Source organism: Octopus sinensis, linkage group LG14, assembly GCF_006345805.1.
Source record: "Octopus sinensis linkage group LG14, ASM634580v1, whole genome shotgun sequence".
In the NCBI taxonomy this organism is placed as follows: domain Eukaryota; kingdom Metazoa; phylum Mollusca; class Cephalopoda; order Octopoda; family Octopodidae; genus Octopus; species Octopus sinensis.
Genome location: NC_043010.1, coordinates 14,598,987 through 14,617,433, shown reverse-complemented (window position 1 = coordinate 14,617,433; position 18,447 = coordinate 14,598,987). Strand labels below are relative to the sequence as shown.

Here is an 18,447-nt window from a genome sequence, read left to right as displayed (position 1 = left end):
ACATTCGTCATCAATCTCAACTCTAAGATTCCTGTTTGCATCTTTCTTCCTACTGACTTTTAAGACGAATTCTCTAGTGAGGCTGAACGTGTTTTATGCGAGGACAGCCTCACAGTAACCCTCTAACAAGCTGTGATACATACTAGACATAGGAGAGGAAAGAACATCAGACTAAATTCACCAATTACTATATTGTTTTTTTTTTTATCTATTTCTCGTTTTAGGAAGCGTCGAATGAGTTTGGCCTCGTCAATTTGAGTTGAAACCAAGAACGCTGCCGTCAGCACAATGACAGAATCTTTTGGACGGAACTATATTATTGACTTGTTTTCAAGATGTCGCAATTCTCGTCAGTTAGTACTTTTCATCGTCTTCATCGCCCTTTTCCTAGACAACATGCTGTTGACAACAGTAGGTAAGTACCACACGCTTGAGATACTTCCTTTTATATCTCTTTTTATGAAGAGTTCGGTGAATGCTGAAAGTGTGGAGGCACATGGCCTAGTGGTTAGAGCAGCGGACTCACGGTCGAGGGATCGCGGGTTCGAATCTCAGACCAACCATGTGTGTGTTTCTGAGCGAAAACACCTAAGCTCCACGCGGCTCCGACAGAAGGTAATGGCAAACTTCTGCTGAATCTTTCGCCACAACTTTCTCTCACAGTTTCCTCCTGCAGCTTGCAGCTCACCTGCGATGGACTGGCGTCCCGTCCAGGTGGGGAACCTATACGCCAAGGAAACAGGGAAACCGGCCCTTATGAGCCAGACATGGCTCGAGAAGGAACAAACAACAAAATGTTGAAAGTCGTAATAAGATGAACAATTAACACCCTTATAGTAGCTAGACTAGTCTGTATAAAGTATTTGGTAAGGAACCAATAAGTCGGTCGTATTTTCCCATAATCGCTGTCTTTGTGTGTAAAGCAGTAGAAAACAAGGTGTGTCGTTATGGAAGCTGTTTAACCCTTGGTCAGCCCCTATCGAGAAGACCTTTTAATCAAAGACATTCCACTTATGACCTCATTACCTTTTAGAGGTGTGTAGGATTACATTTACTGTGATACTACCTTATTTAAGACGGGAAAGTGTGACTTGAAAGAGATTTCACTGTCATTTCTAGCAGATTGATCGACTGCTTAAAGCGGTTGCATAACTTTTTGAAACTGTGTTAAAGTGTCGCTTGCTTGGACGCTCGAGTCCATCTCTTTAAGTTAAATGAGTGTGTGTGTGTGTGTGTGTGTGTGTGTGTGTGTGTGTGTGTGTGTGTGTGTGTGTGTGTGTGTGTGTGTGTTGAAGGTTGAGTTCAACTCGTTGAGAGAGCTTGGAGAATGACATGTTTTGGCAAACACTGTATTCTCTGCGCCCGTCAATCACCAGGACCCAAAACTTCTTCTGGTTCAATCCTCCTAGAAATAAATATATATTTTAGTGCTGTACCCCAGTTAAGGGACGGAACACTATAATGAACGGGTTTATACATGAACGTGTGGTTAAGGGGATCCTACGACTCGCGGTCGTAGGATCGCGGTTTCGATTTCCAGACCGGGCGTTGTGAGTGTTTATTGAGCGAAAACACCTAAAGCTCCACGAGGCTCCGGCAGGGGGTGGTGGCGATCCCTGCTGTACTCTTTCGCCACAACTTTCTCTCACTCTTTCTTCTGTTGGCCTGCTCGCTTAGCCAGCGGGGTGGCATCATTTGAAGGCTAAAACAATGCGAAGCGCATTGTGACTAGCGATGTGTAACAACATCTGATAGCCTTGTCGGTCACGGTGGTCACGGTGATATTTGCATACAGGCTTTCCCTTTCATCGTAATACGGTGATTACTGCCCGTTGACAAGAGGCAACAACCTCGAAACTGCAGTCCGTGCGTATCACTTAGGCTTACGAGAAAGGGATGGCCTCCCTTTGCAAATACCATAAGGGCACAGATAGTGTGCCTAAAGCCAGCTGGAGACGATGATCTCCTGGGGCTAAAAGCTACAGTAACACCCACCCTTTGTGGTTAGCCATATTGTGATGGCTATTATACTTTACATTTTAGCAAGTGTTTTCTCCTAAAGAGTCAGGTCGAACCTTTATCTTTTGGTAGACAAAAACTATGATGGAAGCTTGTCACAAGGGTCGATTCTAGGTGGTAGACCCTCTCCATGCCTGTATGTATGTGTTTGTAAAGAGAGACTGCGGGTGTATGTGGGTGTATGTATGTATGTGTGTGTGAGTGTTTATGTATATATACATATACATTGATAAACACACACATACATTTGAAATTAAAATACTAAAGGAATCACTGTGCGTGTGTGTGTGTGTGTGTGTGCGTGTGTGTATTAAAATGGTAGTAACGTCGGTTCCTGTGGAGGCACATGGCCTAGTGGTTAGAGCAGCAGACTCGCGGTTTCGAATTTCAGACCGGGTGATATGTGTGTTTATGAGCGAAACACCTAAGCTCCACGCGGCTCCGGCAGAAGGTAATGGCGAAACTTCTGCTGACTCTTTCGCCACAACTTTCTCTCACTCTTTCCTCCTGCATCTTGCAGCTCACCTGCGACGGACCGGCGTCCCGTCCAGGTGGGGAACCTACACGCCAAGGAAACCGGGAAACCGGCCCTTATGAGCCAGGCATGGCTCGAGAAGGAACAAACAACATGTTGAAGTGGCGATAAACATTACATCTCAGTATAGTTTCTGCTTTAATCTTTTATAGAGATTTTCTTACTAGCTAATTTGCTTCTTGCAAGATCAGTGTCTGGTTGTCATTTATTTTCTATATATTGTAAGCTGGAGTGAACCACTGCTATCTCTAGCGGACTCGGTTTTTGTTGTTTTTTGAAGAATACTAAGCGGAATTTTTTTGTGCGATGCCACCATCTTTGGGTGGAAGTGAATAATGGCAGAAAAGAAGAGTTACGCAGACGCTACTGGAGGTCGAGATGCTAGAGACTCACGTGTGCTGAAGCCGAAGAGGATGGAGTGGAATGAGAAGATAGCAAAATATTATGGCATGATAAAAAGGGTCAAATATAAAAATGACCCTGCCAGAGGTGGAAAAAAGAAAAATGGAAAGCAGAACGGTGATATTCAGAACATTTTCGAATGAAAATAGAATAGAACACGCGCCGCAGGAAGAGATAGAGGAAATATTGAATGGTAAATAACAAATGGGTGAAGGAATAGCCTTCTTTACAAGAGGAAGGAAATACGCGACTGTAATTTGCACAGGGGCCATCCGGACTCCCGCCTTCGCCGTGAACATGGATTAATCTTCTCTTTTCGCTCCTTTACACCATATGGGCTCAACTCCCCTCCTCTCTTAATCTGACTATTATATATCCACTGTCGTAGGTCTACAGAAATATCTAAGTTGGCACAATGCTGCAAGCACCAACACCTACTTAACATCACTACATCTGCTATCATCGTCGCATTACTGTGACGGTCGCTTGTAAAGAGAGGGGGAGAGAAACGGACGGACGAAGAGAAGGCCAAACGGAATGAGAATGAGACAAACATATTGACAGATTAAGTAAGAAGAGAGAACAAGATATATTTCCAGGCGAGCACAATATCTCAATCGCCCATTGTAGTTCGTGCTTCAATCCGAAATATCTTCACAAAAATCACTGATGGCATTTGACTTGTAACATGACCGAAGTATGCATATCCGGTCACGTGACATCATGGACGTGTTCATTCACCGCACAACGCTTTGTGGAATTTGCATATGGATCGGGAGAAGTTCGTGCAGTGAAATGAATGAGTTGCGTGTACACACACACACACACACACACACACACACACATATGCGCACACAAATATGTGTGTATGTATCTGTATGTATGTGTGTATATATAGACAGTGCGTGAGAGGGGGGGGGGTAACTTAGCGCTGTTCCTATCACTTATGCATACATATTTGTGCAGCACGTATAGAAATGTGGGTGGAAATAATGAAATATAAGAGAATTGCGGAGAGGGTGGATGGGAGAAGCTAAAGAAAATATGTTGACAGATTCCAAATAGACAGATCGATAGAAGGACAGACAGACACGGATATCTCTCTAGCAATCTATCTGGAATCTGTCAGAAAATTTTCCTTTTCTCTCTCTCTCTCTCTCTCCCAACCCTCGCTTCTACTTTGATATTTCCGTATTTCCATCGCAATCTACAGAAATATGTCACAAATATGCAAAAAATATACAATAATAATACACATATTTGTGTGCTCGTGTATATATAAATTTATAATGACAGAAGCACAGCTTTTTCACTCCCTCGTTTCCTCCTTCTCTCTTTCTTTCTTGACCTTTATCTCTCTCTCTCTCTCTCTCTCTCTCTCTCTTCTCTCTCTCTCTCTCTCTCTCTCTCCTCTCTCTCTCTCTCTCTCTCTCTCTCTCTCTCTCCCTCCCTCCACCCGCTTGTTCTGTCTTCATATGCACAGACTTCCTATGTGGAGATGACCTGTTTGAAATAGCAGCCAAATCTTCAAAGGACAATCTACTATCTTTGAAAAGAACATATTTGTCTGATAGTATCCTAAGTGTAGTTAGAGAAACATACTAGATAGTCATGGCTGGAAGGCTTTTGTTCATAAGAATGACCGTTTAGGACCAACCTGGAGTTATAAGACAACCCTAACTATTTGCCTTGTCTGGTGACATACCTCCATGCTACAAATATTGATTTCAAATTTTGGCACGAGACCAGTAATTTCGGTGGAGGGGGTAAGTCGATTACATCGACCCCAGTCTTTAACTGGTACTTATCGGCCCCCTAAGGACGAAAGGCAAAGTCGACCCCGGTAGAATTTGAACTCAGAACCTAAAGACGGACGAAATTCCGCTAAGCCTTTTGTCCGGCGTGCTAATGATTCTGTTCTACTCTAGGCACGAGTCCCGAAATTTTGTGGCAGGTGGCTAGTCGATTAGATTGACTCCAGTACGCAAATGGTACTTAATTTATCAACCCCGAAAGGATGAAAGGCAAAGTCGACCTCGGCGGAATTTGAACTCTGAACATAAGGACAGACGAAATACCAATTTCTTTATTATCCACAGGGGGCTACACAAAGAATAGGACAAAACAACTGATTGGGGTCAGTCAAATGACTGAAACAAGTAAAAGAGTAAAAGGGAGTAAATAGGAATATATAAATTATATAAAATATATACGAATCGAATGAAATACACAATACGAATTTAGCGATGACCAGGCCACGCTCTGACCCCATTAGCCCCGATCTAGCGCTGGTACTTCTTTCATCTCTTGTTTTTTCTTCTATAGCCTATTCACATGGTTCCTTGCACGCACAGCGCTCGTGCAACATGCTTCCATCTTTTTTTTAATACACTCTCCGACGGGCATCTCTTCTCCAGCCACACTTTCCTTTTCAAGTGAAAAGTGAAAAACGATCTTAACTCGTGGCCGGAGATAAAGTTACCCGTCCTATTCCCTTTTATCCTAGTCTTCCATACTGCCTCTTTCGCTATTGCAACAAAAGTGAGAAAACAATTCTTACCTTCATTTGTTAAAAATTCCGGTGGGTCAATTTTTATAGGGATAGCCACCGCCAAGACCAGGTCTTGACTATTGTAGCAACCCTGCTCGAAACCTCCGTTCAGTTCTTCTCTATCTGGAGGCCTGGTCTAAACCAGACTCCCAGCAATTTAACCGGTCCCTCCGTCCAGCGCCCAACAACGCCGAGCTGCAAAGATCAACTGGACTTTAACCAGTTGATCCTTGCTCCTGCCACCGTCTCGCAAACCTCTATAGCCTTACCCACTACACGTAGGCGTGCTACTGTGGTACCGCTGATAGTGATATCGCCCGCGTGAGTCGAAACAAACTCTTCTAAACCTGGTTCTCTCGGGATATCACTCAACTTTCGCAGTAGGGGCTGAAGAGCTAAAACATACAAAAGTGGTGAGAGCGGACATCCTTGAGGAACCGAGCGTCTGATGCAGAACGGTTTCGAAAGGAAACAGTTCACCCGAACTATCGAGTCAATGATGTGATACAGAGCAATGAACCGCCTGAGGAAGCCAAGGCCCAGTCCAAACCGCACAAGCACAGTCGCCAGGTATCGGTGGTCGACCCTATCAAAAGCTTTAGATTGGTCTAAATGCACCAATGCCCCACCTTTGCCAGTGTTATCAACAACCTCTCTATGGTATAGCGAATAAGATGGAAATTATCCTGAATGGTTCTGCCTGGGATGGCACATATCTGTGCCACCCGACAATAGCATTCGCGACACGCGCCAACCTTTTTGCTAAATCCTTGGCCAAAATCTTCACTTCTGCGTTTAACAGAGTGATGGGCCTGGAATGATCTAAAACGTCCCCATTGTCCAGGTCCTTTCTGAACAAGGCAGATGAAGAGATATTCTAGAAACGCTTGTCCATTGTAATACCTCTTTGTTTAACTAATTGACTTAAGAAACAGCGAGGATCTAACAAATGGAGCCACAAAAATATTCACAGAGCAGAATCAGTTTTTTTTACTGTGAAGAAGAAGAAGAAGAAGAAGAAGAAAGAGCTGGTGTTGCTCCATTACATTATATTTGTATCACAACCATAAAAACTTCCGCCGCCAACGTCACAGGTTTTTTTTTTAAGATACAAATTATTATGTAATTCTAGATACATATTGTTTGACCTATGGTCAAGGCTGCTGTGCTTGTGGCCGTAAGGTCTGTTCGATCAAAATTGATCTGGGGCTCAACAACCACTGAACAGCGACTCATATGGCTGCGCTCTTATCACCACCCTAAACTACTTCAGTGGAGGCACATGGCCTAGTGGTTAGAGCAACGGACTCGCGGTCGAGGGATCGCGGGTTCGAATCTCAGACCGGGCGATGCGTGTGTTTATGAGCGAAAACACCTAAGCTCCACGCGGTTCCGGCAGAAAGTAATGGCGAGACTTCTGCTGACTCTTTCGCCACAACTTTCTCTCACTCTTTCCTCCTGCATCTTGCAGCTCACCTGCGACGGACCGGCGTCCTGTCCAGCTGGGGAACCTATACGCCAAGAAACCGGGAGACCGGCCCTTATGAGTCCGGAATGGCTCGAGAAGGAACAAAAAAGAAAACCACTTCAACAACCAGGCACAATTGACAACTATACACAGCCTCGCTCCAACTACTTCAGCAACCTCACTCTATAGTGAACATCCAATAGTTGACAGCCATTAGTCAATAGAGCTTCCAACAAGCAAGTGTATTTTGTCACAGCTCTATCACGGATCGGTCGACAGAATCGATCAGTGCTACAGTCATTGATTAGATGAGTCCATATAAGAGCACTCATCATTTGAGTGTGTCATTTGGCCAACTTCTTTTTATGTTTTTCTTTATCACCCACGGCATATTTATTATATCGCTGCTTTTCATTTTAAGGAGCGAAAATATTGAAATTCACTTCAAAATATTAGCTTCAGAATCAAAATTCAGAGTATTTTTACTCTACAGTCAGTGGAAGAACTCAATGTTACGACTAATCTGCCATGCTAGCATTTTTCTTCTTTGATACTTTATTGTCTTAATTTCAATATCGAAGATCAGCATTTCTTTACAATATGAGATGGTTGCAGTCAGAAACTTTATCTTACAGCAAAGTTCGGCTTGAACTGAGACCAAAGACATTATATATATATATATAGATATTTTTTTAGCTACGGTCATGCTGGAGCACCACCACTGACTGAGCTACACTATTATTTGGAACCTTCTCTAATATGTGGCATTTGGTCAATGAGGGAGTTTGATGCTACTGCCCTCATCTGTGTTTCCTGCCGTGAGGTAGGCTCGTCTGGAATCCGTAACAGGAAGCGATTCAGTTTTGTTTTAAAGACACTTACATCCACACCATCCAGGTCTCCCAGGCATTTTTGAAAGATATTAAAGAACTGTGGGTCCTTGAAGCCCAAGCTGTTGCAGTATCTGGTCCTGTATTTTGATGGCGGTGCTGGGATCTTTGGCACTATGCAGTGGCGCCCCGTTCTGCAGTTTGAGTAGCTTTCAATGCCAAAGTTTGGTACAAGGCCTACTAGGATTTTCCAGATGTATATCACTGCATATCTCTCCTGCCTTCGTTTCAGGGAGAAGAGTTTTAATTCTTCCAGTCTTTCCCAGTAGCTGATATGTTGTATCGAGACGATTTTCTTAGTGTAGCTTCGTTGGATTGCTTCGAATTCCACCATGGATTTTTTATTGTGTGGTGATCATAGTTGGGAGCAATAGTCTAAGCAGCTGAGAACGTATGTCCTCCAAAGGATCATCGATGTCTCCTTTTTTCTTGTTTTGAAAGTTCAGAAGATTTTATTGCCAAATTGGTAAAATACACTTGGAAAGATGCATCATTGCTCATGTCAATGCCCAGGTCAGGCACTGGTTCTGATTCAGGGATTTCAATTCAACCTGGGCCAGTGTATCCTGTCTGCAATTCGTTTTAGCTTTGTATGTTGGTAGCGTAGGGCCTGGAATTTTCCTGCATTAAACTGCATGTTGTTGTCCTCAGTCCACTTGTATATTGCGTCCAACTCCCGTTGCAGATGTGCAATATTTCCAGGGTTTTTTATTGTCTGAGAGACCTTTGTGTCATCTCCATAGCTAGCAAGGGTGGCTATCTGACGCAAAAAAATGGTGGTGGGTTGTAGTTTAGGATTAAAAGAGGGTTATTGTAGGTTGGCATAAAACGAAAGTGTAAAAACGCGAGAGACGTGTCGCTGTTTTGCGTGGCTGACAAAGTGAAAGTAGATTAAATGGGTTTGTTTAGAGGAAAAGCAAAATATTTACACGTAGTGCGAAACTAAGCGAGCGGCAGCAAAGTTATATAAAATTACTTTGAGCGATTATAGAGATGCTGTATTATGAAATGTAAATAGACAACACGTTTAGACTAGGATCCCAAACGTTCCAAACGTCTCGAGCCGAAGCTGTCTCATTTTATAGATGTAAATATACAATCATTCCGGAAGTCGAAACACGATCTGAAACATTTCGGATAAAAGGTTAGCAACTGTAACAAATAACAAGGTTTCATACATAGAACCGGTACTTAACTCTGGTTAATCTGTTCAGAGACAATAGAGCACTGCATAGGGCATTGTACTTATTGCAAATTACTCTTTCCAGCCTGCAACAGTTTGTGTGATGTTGAGCTGGCATGCCCCTCCCCTTTAACACAGACGGCATGTTGTGACGTAAGGAAAACTTTACTTATGTTGTGATCAGTTTCTCCAGGATAGTAACAGTCCAGATTCCAACTCTTTTCTCCGAAACAAAAGTACTTTCCCACTCAGGAAACATTAAGAGCAGGGCTGTTCACATCTAGAGGGATTGAGCCACTTGAGATTCGGGTGTCTGGTTACAATGCACCGCTGACCCTACACTGCAGTTGGTAACCTCTTGCTACTGTTGATCAACCGACATAAAATGGAAACGGCGAATAAATGGTAAGGAATAGAGAGAAGTCTCTCATCTTGAACATTCGTTCTTCAAATATGGAAACAGCTGGAGCGGAAACTCATACGGCACAAAGTGTATCTCTCTCTCTCTCTCTCTCTCTCTATATATATATATATATATATATATATATTATATATATATATATAACAAACTGAAGGAAGGGATAATATGCCCTATCCATAAGGGATAAAGCAGAGCAGATGCTAAAAATTATAGGCCTATCTTTCTGACCTCACGCATCAGTAAAATCATGGAACGAATAGTCTGCAAGAAACTAATCACGTTCCTTGAAGAAAATGACTTGCTGACTGACACCCAGCATGGATTTCGTCCAGGTAGAAGCTGTCTGACACTGCTCCTGCAACACTGCGTCTTGGTGTTAAAACAGCTGCTGAATAACTCAAGCGTGGATGTGATATATCTCGACTTTGCAAAAGTCTTTGATAAAGTTGACCATGGTATGATGTGTCACAAATTGCGCCATCTCGGCATATGCGGAAAATTTGGAGAATGACTGCACAACTTTCTAAAGGATAGACGTAAGGCAGTAGCGGTCAATGGGGCCACCTCCAAGGAAACGCAAATAGCAAGTGGTGTTACACGGGGCACTGTCTTGGGGCCACTGCTGTTCATAGTGGCCCTCTCGGATTTTCCAAACTTTCCCGATCTTTCCATGTAAGTGGTTTCTCTCTCTCTCGCCCCCAAAATTGTTAGACTCAAAACCGGGCTTCGGAATTCCGCGTAACAAATTATGAACCGCATTTTAATAATGAATTTTAAAATGAAGAGAAAGAGGAAGAGAGAAGGAAACGAAAAAGAAAATCTAAGTTTAAGGTCGAGAAGGTTGTCCAAGCGATGGTGTTCCTCATTGTTGCTGACTTGTAAGAAGCAGTCACAAGATTATTGATGTTACTAAAATTTAATTTAATCTTTTTGAAAGTATCAACATTAGGATCTTTATTTTCTAATTTGTTTACTCCATCAAGAGATACCTTTCAATTCGTTCTTTATTCCATTTCAATTCTTCATTTTTTTCCATTTTGCAGAAAATTAACCTTGAGGTTTTTATGTTGTTATTGAAAATATTTTCTGAAATTTGTCTTCGTACAATCCGATAATTATAATTTAACATCTGAAACAAAACAACCGGAAGTAAATAAATGATATTTGCATGTCACCATCGCAACCTTCCTTCATTTGTCAAGAAAAAAAAGGGGAAAAAAACAGTAGTGAAATGCTGTTGTTAATGAATCTGAAAAGGTTTTATTTGTGATGACATCAACATCATCAACATTTAATTTTCAATCGCAACAAACTGTAATAATTTTAAAGAATCCTTTAAGGAAACTTTAAAATATTTCGTTTTGATGATTCGTCCATTCTCTAGTTTCATTTCAAATTGGCAAAGATTGTTGCTGTTGTTGTTTTGCCCCCAGGTCAGCTCTGTTGTAAAAAAAAAATAGAACCAGGATCACAGGAAATCCAGCCGTAAACATTTCGTCTACATTATCCGATATGTTCTTTTTTTTAAATCCTTGGATGCGATTATATAAAGATTTGACTGTTATCTTTAACATGTCTAGCGACCACATACTATTCTACGATTGGGTATTAAAGCAAAGAATTCACGCAGTTCGACATTTGTCTAAGGTTGACAGAAGCAAATGAATTTCAAAATATCAGGACAAACCATACCAAAGGTTAAGTCGAAACCTGTAAAAAGTTTAGAACGATGCTACACCATCTTGTCTGATAAGAGAAGAGGCATTGAGATCATGGCACAAACTGAGGATGGGTGAAAAGCAATTGATAAGTCAAAAACTACCAGAGAAATACAAGATTTGGTGTTTGCATTTTGGTCTCTAGCTCCATCTTGCTTGGCTCCTGAGAATATACGAAGTAGAATTATCGACAGTGGAGACCATGAAGTGAAAATGCAGTATTTGCATCACAAATGGTTCGGTTTACCTCAAACGATTAACAGTTCAGCGCCATATCGAAAAATGTCTCGTCAACTGCCTATCAACTCAATTGCTAAGATCTGCGAAGCTGGAAAGATGCAAACAGTCATGGTACTGAGGTTGTCTGAAACTGTAGAAATACAGGACAATCCGTCAGGTGTAAAAACTGCAGGAAAACAGTGCACAAAGAAAGAAACTGATGACATAACAGCATCATTGGAGCCGAGTGCAATTCAAAGCAATTGGAAAGGTATTGGTTCCGTTTAAACCATTTTCATCGATGACACAGAGGGAGTGCAGAGCCGCAGTTCATGGCTGTGTAACACAACCCGAAAAGAGAACTGCATTCGATTCAGTGCCCTCAGCAAGTCCAGATAATCAAGTGGGAAGAAGTTATTGAGAATAAAGTGTGGCGGGATGATATTTGCAAGTGGAACACCTCACAGTTCCCCTTCCCCCTTCGATCCACCTATGATGTATTGTCATTTACCAACATCACATCCCTCAACTGCTGAAATGGAAACTATCGAATGACGACAGGTGTAGATGAGGAAAAGTTGGCACGCTAAAGCGCATTCTAACTGCTCGATGGCGTTGGAAATGTATACATGGAGGGAGATACAATGAGGTCCTTAAAATACTCTACAATGTCGGTAAGAAGCAGACGGAAATTATCAATAGTGGAAAGAAGCCGCAGAAGGATGGTAGTAAACAGTTTATCACGTTTGTCAATGTCAAGATGGTTACCCAAAACGAAAGGAGAAATTTGTTAATGAGGATAACTGAGATGGAATATGAGAGGTGGCAGCAGCAGATTTTGAAGCATGTGAACGCCTCTTTCCAACACTAACAAAGAAGAAGCCGGATATGACAAGATAGTGTGAGGAAAGTAAGATAATACACCTTGTTGAATTAACTGTCCAATACGAAGATAGTACAGATGCAGCCCAGATTAAGAAAGATGAGCATTATCAGACGGAACTAGTAGACTGTGTAGATACAGGTTGGAGTGCAATACACTTCCTGTAGTAATTGAATGGAAGGGTTTTATTGGAACCAAACTGAAACAGTGGCTGCTATAGATTGGTGTCAAGCATCAGCAAGCAAACGCCATTTTGAAAGGAATCCAGGCAACAGTTGAGATCCAACCATTGGATATGGCTAAACAGGAATATCCCGGCTAGAGAGGTGATGATCTTGAAAAGGATTTGAGATCGAATACTGATAGTCGAACAAGTAAGTAGGGTTTCGCTTCAGTGAGGGGACCGGTGCGCAGTAAAGTCACCAAGGGTCCCGAAACTGTGAGTATTCTCTCCTGATGACTTCTAAATCCTAATGATGCCCAGTATGCAAACTGGCTGCACTTGCACTAACAAGTTGTTTCAAAGTCTCTAAAGTTTGTTGAAAGGGAATACACACAGACATACACAAATGTATGTATTGAAACGATCGTAATTAATGAATAAATGTAATACCATCAATTCTATTCTTGAACTGACTCTATCATACTCCACAACTAACAAGTTCTCTCTAGAATTTCAGTTTGTATAGAAATGTTTTGACCATTTCTAACTGACCATTTTCTATGTATTCATTAACCAGTGTTCTCAGGAATGCTGACTGTGGAAACCGCTCGGATTTCTAAATCCCCTTTAATCTTAGGTATATATCGCACGTATGTGTGTGTGAGAGAGAGAGAGAGAGAGAGAGAGAGTCTGTATTGATATTTACTGATCCTGGGTATTTTCTTGACATTAAATGGTTCTTGGAAGTCAATCTCGCGTATTTTACTGACAAATGAAGGACAAAAAAATACAAAGTGAAAGTAAAAAATGTCTAGAATATTTTTTTTATTTTTGTCACTGTTTTCCATTTGCTTTGATTTATAAATGTAGCAGACATTTAATTTATAAGAACAGTAATATTAATATGTATAACAGTAATAACCTGCTGTGAAGTTTATGGTCTGAATTTCTCTATGAAGTAACTCATAGCAAAGCCGCCCTCCCGGTGTATGTGTCTATGTGTATATACACGTCCACACATGTGCACGCACCACAACACACACACACATGTACTTACATTCATACACTTATCCATGTGTGTGTGTGTGTTTGTGCGTGCGTGTGTATGTCTGTGTGTGTGTGTGCGTGTGTATTTATTTATATATATATATATATATATATATATATATGGCACATAAAATGTATATAATGCACACAAAAGCGAGAGACAGTCACAAAGATAATAGCCAAGTCTATAACTATTAATGATATGACCAAGAATCTGTCTTTATGCAGCTGATCGATCTGCTAGATTTAGCAGTCAAATATTCCGTAAGTGACATTTCAGTCTGAAAACGACTGTAGCTGAGTTAATGACGGTTTTCATAAATCTACTGAATCAAGGTTCATCTGTGGCTAAACAAGACAAGCAATTTGTTAGGGACACAGCCATGGGAAATTACAGAATGGAAAATTACAGAAGGAAAAAGGGAAAGAGGGAAAAAAAGAACATTGTAATGTGGAACCCCAAACCTTACCCACCCCACCCATGCCCCCTGAGACCTACCCCTCCCTACAGACACCGAACGCACCCATTTCCCTCCTACACAATCCAAAAAGAAATGCATTCACAACAATTACAAAGAACTCCCCCTCCCCGTGGAGTAAATTACGTTTGTATTCTGACGGACAATGACAATGAGCAACTAATTTGGAAGGTAACAGGTTGGAAGACGGCAAGAATGGTTCATACAGAAGCATAAACGAACACAATAGGGTGGCACGTGTGTGTGCTACTTTCAGAAAACCAGGTGGAGGAGGTGAAAAAATAGAAAAAAAAAGGTTTTAAGTTTTGGAAAATAAATAGACATGCAAAGGATACCAGACAACATAGGGTACGAGGAACTATCAGAGAAAATCAATACCAGGGGTATTCCCTAATTTAACTCAGGACCGTCTTATTCTGATTTTTTTACAACACTGTATATTAGCGATAACTTCCTGTCGTATTGAGAAGTCGTATCTTGACGTTTTGAAGTAAATACTGATCGCAGTGTGATGTTTACCACAGATTTATGGCACAATCTACAGTTTCTGTTGGATCTTGGAACGCCAAGGGCTTCAATGCTTCTTTTGTTAATCAGGAAACTTGTGGCCATTTCGTGTGTGTGTGTGTGGATAAACTTTCACTTATCTAATTAGGTGTGAACGTCTGTTTTGTACATGAGCGTATGTGATTACTCTTCGTATGTATACGTTTATGAAAACTGTATATACACATTATTGTGTGTATTTAATAATGGAGAATCATTTACAATGTTTTACAAGAGCACTGATTGTTTAATCGATTGGATTTCGTGGATGCGGGTCAGTTTGCTTTGTTCTTTCTTGGAAAAAAACCCCAGCGTTTCCGGACTTTTATGTAAATCCGTTTCTACAAATGCCCCAGAGCAACTACAGTTATAGATGTATCCTGTAGATAGATGCTATAACCTTCGATGAGACATTCACAACCATTGGACAACTGACATCTGCAATATTGAAAGATTTTGTCTGCTGTGTCATAGAACTATATCAGTTCTGTTGTGGAATGTTCCGCCAGCTTTCCTTATTGTTAAAAAATGGGGATACATTCTGGCTACGGCTTTCAGATCATTCAACCTTGCGGATAGTATCATCAACAATAACATGTTTTATGCGAAAGTAGATACCTTGGGGATATTTTTTGCAATGAAACGGGTGATCTCGTTCACACTGCTATCACACAATCAATATTTTCTATCAAAATAATGAAAGTTTGGAATTAAGTCTTATAACTTTTATTCATCACGTGTTTACTAACCGTATTTTCTTCTTGAATAGCGAAAGCGTACTGTTGTATGTAGATGTGCGTAGAAGTATCTATGTACATATACATATATATATATATATATATATATATATATATATATATATATATATATATATATATATATAACGTAACGAGTGTATGCATATAACATAATATACGTATGTAATGTAATGCGTGTATGTACTGTTTACGTATGTAATGTATATATGTATGTACAAACATTTATAATTTGCAAGAGTCGTGGACGTCAGTGGAGAAACACACCTCCAGTTTATTTTGAGATATTATGTATACGTGTAATATATATATATATACTGTTATACATGGGGGTGATCAAATTTTGCCAATTAAACACATGCATTATAGTGCGTGTGTTTAATTGGTGAAAATACACCCCCCCCCCCCCAAATATAACAATATCTTGTTTCAGGACACGATTTCACATCAAGAATCTTGAAAAACAGAAACTTAAGCGTTTATATATGCATATATATGTATATATATATATATGTGTGTGTGTGTGTATATATATGTATATACACACACACACCACACACACACACACACACACACACACACACACACACACACACACACACATATATATATATATATATATACATACATACATATACATATATACACACGACTTTTTCAGTTTCTGTCTACCAAATCCACTCGTAAGGATTTGGTCCGCCAACGCTATAGGAGACGACAAGGTGCCACGCAGTGGGACTGAACCTGAAATCCTGTAATTGGTAAGCAGACTTCTTACCATACATGTAATCGACTAACCGCCTCCCCTCGAAAATGCTGGCCTTGTGACAAATTTGGGAAAAAAACTACAAAATATTTTGTTGAGGACATACATATCAATATGGCGGTGCCCCAGCATGGCCACAGCTCGTGAGCTGAAACTAGATAAAATAAAATAATAAAAAATATATACATACACACAGTGTAACTGTGTCAGAGACGAAGTCATAGAATTCCGAAGGGATTGTGTGTATGGCATATATGTATGTGTGTGTGTGTGTGTGTGTGTGTGTAAAATGCCTCTTATCTATTTCTTTATTACCCACAAGGGGCTAAACACAGAGAGGACAAACAAGGACAGACAAACGGATCAAGTCGATTACGTCGACCCCAGTGCGTAACTGGTACTTATTTAATCGACGCCGAAAGGATGAAAGGCAAAGTCGACCTCAGCGGAATTTGAACTCAGAACGTAACAGCAGACGAAATACGTATTTCTTTACTACCCACAAGGGGATAAACACAGAGAGGACAAGCAAAGACAGACAAACGGATTAAGTCGATTATATCGACCCAAGTGCGTAACTGGTACTTATTTAATCGACCCCAAAAGGATGAAAGGCAAAGTCGACCTCGGCGGAATTTGAACTCAGAACGTAACAGCAGACGAAATACGGCTACACATTTCGCCTGGCGTGCTAACGTTTCGGCCAGCTTGCGCCTTCTCAGCTGTCACTGCCATATCCCTGCTGAGCAATTCTCTCTCTCTCTCTCTCTGTCTCTTTGCCAGCCCACCCTACTTTAGTACTCAATGCCCTGCTGTCCTTCTTGACTCCAAAGCCAGATACACAGAACATACTCGATGTAACTACGAAGTCTCGCCTCATCTCTACTGGAACCAACGTTCGCAACCAGCCTCGTGTCTTTCACTGTTCCCAAAGTCTGTTTATTTCTCTATCTTCTAATCTGTATCTCTCGATCGGTGCGTCGGTCTGTTCACAAACACACACACACACACACACACATGCACACACACACACACACGCACACGCACACAGACACACGCACACACACACACATACACGTATACATACACGCATACATACACATATATACATACATACGTACATACATAAAAATAAATATCAGCCCATGCGTATGAATATGTGAGTGTGCATATGTGCATATGTATGAATATAAACGCATGTGCGTGTATGTATGTATTTGTATGTGTGCATATATGCATGCGTGCGTGCATCCGTGTGTGTGTGTGTGTGCGAATGTATAATTTGATTAGACAACAGTGTTGAGTGAACAGAGAGAAAACAGAAGTCGAGAAGGGAAACAAAAGTGAGAGGGTGGGGAGGGCGAAGGTGCGAAAGTTGGAGGAGATGGAAAAATTAGAAATTAATTAGAAACTCATATTTAATTAACTTTTAGACAAATTAATTAAAATTGATAAATAAATGGATAAACACGAGCGAAGACAGAAAGCATGAAATAATCACACTCACACACACACACACACACACATACACACAAACACTCACGCACACACACACACTCACGCACACACACTCATGTACACCACTTACACTCACACACACACACACTCACACACACACACACACACACACACACACACACTCACGCACACACACTCATGTACACCACTTACACTCACACACACACACACTCACACACACACTCAAACTCTGTTCCTACACGAACTTATACATACGTAAACACATGTATGTATACACACATACACACACACATATATATATACATACACACACATACATACGTAAATGCACACACACACACATAGGTATGATATACACACAAGTGTATCTTAAAGATATTGATGCCTGAATGCATACATTCAAGCTTTCGCGCGGACTTTAACGTGTGCGCGCGCGCGTGTATATATATGTGTATGCATATGCATGCGTATATATATATGTATATATTATAGCTCTGTGTGTATGTGTGTGCGTATAAAGATATATGGATGAGTGTATAGGCATATGTAAATTCCATATAGATAACATAACCCTTTTATGAAACATGACATATAAACTATATATAACGTGCATAATACACACACATACACACATGTATATATATTTATATACATATATATATATATTGTATATATATATGTATATTATATATATATGTATATATATGTGTATATATATATGTATATATATATATGTGTATATATATATTAATATTATATATATGTGTATATATATATATGTGTGTATATATATTATATGTATATATATATATGTGTATATATTATATATATGTATATATAATATATGTATATATGTGTGTGTATATATGTGTGTGTGTATATGTGTGTATATATGTGTGTGTGTATATATGTGTATATGTATG

At 40.5% G+C, this 18,447-nt stretch overlaps 1 protein-coding gene across 1 annotated transcript in view; it reads left to right on the top strand.

Annotated features, from left to right (window-relative positions):
• Positions 1–228: 228 nt before the first annotated feature.
• LOC115218993 (synaptic vesicular amine transporter) overlaps positions 229–18,447 on the top strand; it is a 141,632-nt gene continuing 123,413 nt past the window's right edge. Inside the window, exon 1 of the mRNA XM_029789030.2 lies at positions 229–415. Within this exon, the coding sequence (XP_029644890.1) occupies positions 289–415 (127 nt within the window). The 5' untranslated portion in view covers positions 229–288. The remainder of the gene's footprint in view (positions 416–18,447) is intronic.